At 52.1% G+C, this 6999-nt stretch overlaps 1 protein-coding gene across 3 annotated transcripts in view; it reads right to left on the reverse strand.

The window, feature by feature from the left end:
• LOC101995431 (H-2 class I histocompatibility antigen, Q10 alpha chain-like) overlaps positions 1–2031 on the reverse strand; it is a 3881-nt gene extending 1850 nt beyond the window's left edge. For 2 of the 3 annotated variants that reach the window (XM_026777856.1, XM_026777857.1), the window contains exons 1-3: positions 1955–2031; positions 1471–1740; positions 998–1273 (exon numbers count right to left, since the gene is read on the reverse strand). In XM_026777856.1, the coding sequence (XP_026633657.1) occupies positions 998–1273; positions 1471–1740; positions 1955–2027 (619 nt within the window). In that variant the 5' untranslated portion in view covers positions 2028–2031. Of the gene's footprint in view, positions 1–997; positions 1274–1470; positions 1771–1954 lie in introns of all 3 variants that reach the window. The other variant, XM_026777855.1, reaches the window with a different exon arrangement.
• Positions 2032–6999: the final 4968 nt, after the last annotated feature.

Raw genomic sequence — 6999 nt, forward strand, 5'->3', positions numbered from 1 at the left:
AAGATAGCAGGTATTGTCACCCAGGATCCCTGAAGTGTGCTGTGGAGCCCAGTGCAGCACTCACTGGGACACAGCAGTGCTCACAGGGTGTGTGGATCTTCCCTGTCACTCCAGTCCTGGAGCTGCAGAAGACCCTGTCTCTGAGGAAGTTCAGTTCCTAATCCACTAGGGCGACACTGTGACTTGTTTGGGCTGAAGGAGAGCAGGGGTCTCTGGATGGTTAATCTGACAGAAAATAATCTAAGCTCCCAGGATTCTTTCTCATTTAAAGGGAACCCTGACTTAACTTATCTAATTCTCCAGAGTATCGGTTCCCCCATGGCACCTGTGGAGACTGACACACATGATAACACAGGGGAGGGAGAGAGAGTATCACCCCAGTGAGGAAGAAAAACTCACTAAAAGCAAAATGACAACTTAAAAAAAAAAGAATTAAAGAAAGAACTCCCCCCTTTTAGTATTTGTCCAGGGCACCCAGTAAGTTCCCACGAGACCATTTTAGAAAGAGATAGAATTGGGGTATGGGAAGGATGCAAACCTCACACACAGGAATCTGGGAGAATGTATTCTTTGGAAAGTTCTAGAAACTGGGGAAACAGCCTAGGGTAGGGGCGTCCATGTCTCCCATCAGGTAAAGGAGACTTCAATCCTGGTGTGTCAGGGCTGGCACACTCAGATGACAGAAGTCAGAGTCCACAGACACTGGGTGTGACAGAGAACCCGGCCTGGTAGAGGCCATGGCTGACAGAGGCTGCAGACTGAAGGAGCCACTGTTGGTGATGTCGGGATCCTCTCTCCTCCTTCCTGAGACAGATGTGGAACTGTCCAGGGAGAAGGCTGAGCCCTGGGAGGTCAGTGCAGTCCCTGGATGCTGGATCAGGAGACCCAGGGACCCGTCTGCCCTCAGAGACAGGGGCATGACCCCAGTGAGGGTTTCCTGTTCCTCAGGACTGAGCCCAGCCCGAGGGCAGAGGGAGGAGTTGCCCGCGGCCTGCACCTGAGCGCTGCAGTGTGTCCTTCCCGTTCTCCAGGTGTCTGAGCAGAGACTCCACACACCGGCTCTCCAGGTAAGCCCTGTATCTCTCTGCAGCACCGGTCTGCTCCCACTTGCGCCGGGTGATCTGCGCCGCCGTGTCTGCCGCCGTCCATGTCGTCAGGTCCTCGTTCAGGGCGATGTAATCGCGGCCATCGTAGGCTTCCTGACGGTACCCACCGAGGAGGTGCCCGTCTGACCCCACGTCACAGCCAGACATCCCCTGGATGGTGTGAGAGCCTGCGAGGACCCCAGGTCAGCCCGGCCCATCTGCCCCGTCCCGGTCACCCACGCCCGCAGCCCCACCCACCCGCGGACTCCAAACTGAAAGGGAACCAGGTCCGGTCCCCGTTCTCCTCCCCGAACTTCGGACCTGGGATCCGGGGCCACACTTGGGCGATGCGGAGGAATCGTGACCTCTAACCGCGGTCACTCACCTCCCTCGCTCTGGTTGTAGTAGCCGAGCGCGGTCCTCAGGTTCACCCGAAAAGTCTGCTGGTTGCTCCTGGCGATCTGTGTCTCCCTCTCCCAATACTCCGGCCCCTCCTGCTTCACCCACGGCGCCCGCGGCTCCATCCTCGGATTCTCCGCGTCGCTGTCGTAGCGCACGAACTGCGTGTCGTCCACGTAGCCGACAGAGATGAACCGGGGCTCCCCGAGGCCGGGCCGGGACACGGCGCTGTGGAAATACAGCAGCGAGTGCGAGCCTGGGGGCGGCGCGCGGTGAGACCCCGACCCTGCTCCCGGGACCCCGGGCAGCAGCGCGGGCCGGGAGGGGAGCAGGGCGCGGGGTTCGTGACGCGGGTGGAGAAGGGGCGGGAGGGTCCGGCTGGGCCACGGGGGCAACGTGGGGACGCGGCTTCCCCGGTGCCGCCCCCGCCCTCCCCGCAGAGCCCGTTTCCCTCCCGACCCCGCACTCACCCGCGCGGGTCTGGGTCGGGGCCAGGGCGGCCGCCAGCAGCAGGAGCAGCGTGCGCGGCGCCATCGCCCCCATCTCAGATCTGGGGCGACTCTGAGTTCCGCCGACTCCGTGGACTCCGTGGACTTTATAACCTGTAATCTGGGCGATGCTGGTTGTTTCTCCTGGATCTCGCCACCCAATGGGGCTGAGAGTCGCCAAGTTGTCATCAATTTCCGGGCAGAAGGACCTGACCCACGTTAGGAGCTGGAAAAGTGAAACTGGGGACATGCTTGTCCACCTAGACCTCACCCTCCTGGGGACTAAGACTTTGCCTGAGCCCTGTGCGGGATGGAGCGCTGTTTGTCATGGTGTCTCTGAGCTGCCTAAGGCCAACTGCTCCTCAGGTTAGTCAGAATGAAACCTGAGAGCATGAAGTTTCCAGCAAAAATACACACAGCACTTAAAATGAATGTTCATGCTGGGCAATGGTGGTGGTGGGGGAGGCTTTGATTCTAGTTCTTGGGAGGCAGAGGTAGCAGATCTCTGTGAGATGATAGAGGCCAGCCTGGTCTACAAGAGCTAGTTATAGGACAAGTAGGGCTGTTACACAGAGAAACCCTGTCTAGAAAAACAAACAACAACAAAGAATGTTCACAGAAACTGGTGCTGTCTGAGCCCTGGAGAGTGCGTGGGGCTGTGACTGGATTTTTCACAGCTCTGGTCAAGCACTTTCGACACACTGTGTTATATGACTCTGCAGGAAGGAGCCCCTGCTCACCTCTGCTTTTACTTCTTAGTTCAGCTATGTGTGACTGGCATTTGAAGATATCAAGCCAAAATCCACAAAAACAAAAGAATATATAAATATGAATTTCCTCACATTACTGAACAGGGTGAATCCTTAAATCCCCAGTGTGCACCCTGCCATGAAAATCACCCTCTGTCCAGTGCCCACACTGCACAGAACTGGGGAACTCAGGAGCCAACTCTGTTATCAGATCCAGTGTCCCACACACAGCGACATTCATCTCTCTCATCTCATCAGCTCATAAAGTGAGAGCGAAGGTCAGATAGATAGATAGATAGATAGATAGATAGATAGATAGATAGATAGATAGATAGATGATAGATAGATATGGTCACAGGTTTTGTAACTTCTACCACACGGTCATCATTATTCTCTTTATTATTAGTTCCAGTTCCTCTCTGACTGTGGTTTATTCACTAAAGCAGCTGTACCATGGAAATGTGTGCACACAGGGAAACGTGGAGTGTAGACAGGGTCAGTGCCCGGCTGTATTTGGTCTCCACAGGGTCTCTTCCCATGGAGAAGGGGTTCACTGTGCTGAGACAATGACCCAGGTCCACACGGACAATCTCAGGACTATGGAATGAAGATCCGTGTAAACACAAGCACCTGGAGCCACAGATGATCATCTGGGAAGAAACCCTAGGAGTCTGAGTGTAAGCACAGGCTGTGAAGACACGATCCTGAGTGAAGAGGCAAAGTCTCTGTTTACAGGTGAGATTCCTGTGCATCAGGCTTGGCAGTGTGAGCTGCCCACTGCAGGTGAACACAGGAGCCTGGTCTCTGTGGGAGTTTGTGTGGTGTGTGCAGGCCAGCGCCTCTGCTTTAAAGAGAAGCATCTCTGCCCTGCATCCCAAACTGCTTGTTGCTGCCATTGTGTTCCTGGAAGTGACTTTTCTCCTAGAAGATTCAGGGTCTGACTACTGGAGAGAAGGAAGAGGAAGGGTGGGGAGAGGATGAAGTGAGTCTGACCTGCAGGTCCCTCCTGGTGTTTTATGAGACAAGGTTTGTGTCCATAGCTCTTACTGTCCTGAAACTTATTGTGTAGACCAGGCTGGCTTTGATCTCACAGAGACCCACCTGCCTTTGTATCTTAGGTCCTGGGATTAAAGACTGTGTCACTATACCTGGCTTTAGTTACTTTTCTATTATTGTGATAAGAACTGTGATCCCAGCAACTTATACAAGGAAGTGTTTAATTTAGGCTTAAGTTTCAGAAGGTTTGAGTCCATGAGGGCAGAGGAAGCTGTGGTGGCAGGAACAGCTGAGAGCTCACATCGTGATCCACAGGCAAGTGTCAGAGACACTGGGAATACTGGGAATCTTTAAAACCTCTGTGCCCAGCCCAGCAACACACCTCCTCCAACAAGGCCACACCTTCTCATCCTTCCCAAACAGTTTCATCAGCTGGATCTGAAGTATCCACCCCCTGAGCCTGTGTGGCCATTTGAGGCGGGCTTCTTGACTGGCGAGGAAGAAACATCCACCACACAAGGATTCTTCTCAGATCACGCTTTACTGGAGTGCATTTGGTTGAGGGAGAGCACATGAAGCGAAGGGGGGCAGGAAACGAGAGAGCAGAAGAGAGAGAGAGAGACGAGAGAGAATGAGAGATGCGGGAGGGGCGAGAGACAAGAGAGACGAGAGAGAGCCGGGGGGCACAATGGCGGCTGCTTATATAGGGAATTGGCACTCGGGTCGCCCTGTGATTGGCTGCCACCATCAGCTGACACCAGACTGCATCGAGATAGGCCCAGGGACCCTTATCCATTGCGCATGTGGGAAGCGGGGGACACGCAGCTCTCAAAGGCATAGGCAAATATGGGGTTGTTTATAACCAACAAGACAGGATGTGGCGCCATCTTGTAATGGCGATCCTGTCCGGCTCACTACAGCCATTTTCATTCAAACCTCCACAGTATTCAGTGTGGGATGTCAGATGCCCTGCAGGGTTCTGCAGATGTGTCCACTGTGATCTGTAGACAAACCCCCTCAAACAGGAGGACCCCACAGCACTAGGATCTCCCCCTTTGCTTCTGTCTCCTCTTGCTGAACCCTTCTCCTTCTCCCTCAGGCCTCACCCCAGCAGCGCCCCTCACTCCAGAGCTCTGCACTAACACTGTCTCTTCCTTTGCATCTAGTTTCCCTCTGTGGTGAGCCATCTTGCTGTGAGCCAGGCTGTGTGGTTTCCTTATGTAAAAGATACAAAAGAGGGTGAAGAGATGGCTCAGAGGTTAAGAGCACCTATTGCTGTTCCAGAGGACCCAGGTTCAGTTCCCAGCACCCACGTGGTGCTCCACAACCATCTGTGACTCTGTGATTTAAATTCCAGGGGATCCAGTTCCTGGTGCACCTGCACACTCATATGCACAAACTATACATCTAAAAAAATACATTTTAAAGATTGCTCTAGTGGCTCCCTCTCTCTCCCCTACACATCTAGAGTGTGAGGCCCAGGGGCTGAGTGCACAGGGCAGTTGAGTCAGCATTGTACCACCAGTCGATGATGTCAGCTCTGAAACAGGACAGGATCTGATGATTGAAACAGACTGCTGAAATTGAAAAAAATGAAAAGCAGTATAAAATTAAAAATACAAATTCATTTTATATACCTGCTCTGCACAGCGGGTCACAGCTTCACTCTAGGAAGAAGACACTCTGTGTGCTCCTCTTTGCACTTGAGCTGTGTGATAGGTTTTTTTAAAAAAATTTTTATGATTTATTCAACTTTATTTTATGTGCATTGGTGTGAAGGTGTCAGATCGCCCTGGAACTGGATTTTTCAGGCAGTTGTGAGCTGCCATGTGAATGCTGGGAATCGAACCCGGGTCCTCTGGAAGAGCAGTCAGTGCTCTCAACCGCTGAGCCATCTCTCCAGCCTCCTGTGTGATAGTTTTTAATTTCCACTGAACAACAAAAAAATTTAATCAGTCACTTAAATGGTAACTTCTAAAAGACCATGGCCTCCCCAGCATCCAAGGAGTTCCTGTAGATAGTGATGGCCCCTGTCCCCATCTTCCCTCTGTCTTCAGCTCTCCAGGTCTCATCTTTTTAATGGGACAGAGGAGCATCAGAGTCTAGGGCAATAGTTCAACCCGGTGAAGAAAACAGCAGGACTTGTCCTGAGCCCACAGAGGGTGAGACCGGAGGCGGAAAGTATGGGTGAGCTGCCCCACAGGCTCATGCTTACAAGACTCCAAGGGTCTCGGGTCTCAGGCTGTCCTGCCCTCATCAAACTTATAACCTGTGTGCAGAAAGCATCTTGTTTTCTTTCAGGGAGGAAGCAAATTCATGGAAACCAAAAGAGGTTGCAAAGCATGGGCCCAGGGAAGTTTCTAGAACTCTCAAGCAGCAGTTAAATTTAGTAAGGGAATTTATTGGTGAAAATGGGATCCTGTAACTTGGGATGAGGATGTGTGCTACTGAAGCTGAGAATTTGAACCCTCAGATTCTGGAGGGTTTATCTCACCTGAGGAAGCAGCCTCTTCACCCTCAGCCCCAACACCTGAAATGCTGGCTTTTTTTTTTTTTACCTTTGATTAGCAAATTCATTCTTCACTGTCTGTTAACCAGCAGGGACTTTCTCTGCAGGAACTGTCAAATAGGACATCCTGACCTCCCTCAGGACCCAGCAGTAGTTACCTCTGGATCTCTAACCAGACTGCAGGTAAGGCTGACAGCTACAGGGGAGGTGGAAAGTGTAATCTCAGAGGGGATGTGCTGCACAGCTAAAGAGCTCAGAAAGTTACTAAGTCGTTCTAGCGGAAGTCTGGGGAATGTGTGGGAATGGATTTCAAGGCTGTGGAATAATGGTGGAAGGAACCTAAAACTGGGTCACACTAGTTTATTGATATGGACCCTGTAAGTGCAGATTCTAGATTCTGTATGAAAGCTCTCACAGTTTAGAAAGGTCACAAAGTTTGTTTTAATGTTTGTCTGAAACACTTATCAAAGATGGGCTTCTGAAAAGGACTTTGAGCTGCCTGACAACCCTTGGCTCAGTGTTGATGGAGGGATTTTAAGGCTCAGGGAAATTGCAGTGCTGGAGTGAGTGTGCTGTGTAAAACCTAACCCTCCACAATGGGAAGTCCAGAAGACACACCCTTCACAGATCCTGTAAGACAGAGTGATGAGGGCACCAGCAGGGTTCAAGAGTTTTGTTGTCAGCCGGGCGGTGGTGGCGCACGCCTTTAATCCCAGCACTCGGGAGGCAGAGGCAGGCGGATCTCTGTGAGTTCAAGACCAGCCTGGTCTACA

Source organism: Microtus ochrogaster, unplaced genomic scaffold (assembly GCF_000317375.1).
Source record: "Microtus ochrogaster isolate Prairie Vole_2 unplaced genomic scaffold, MicOch1.0 UNK87, whole genome shotgun sequence".
In the NCBI taxonomy this organism is placed as follows: Eukaryota; Metazoa; Chordata; class Mammalia; order Rodentia; family Cricetidae; genus Microtus; species Microtus ochrogaster.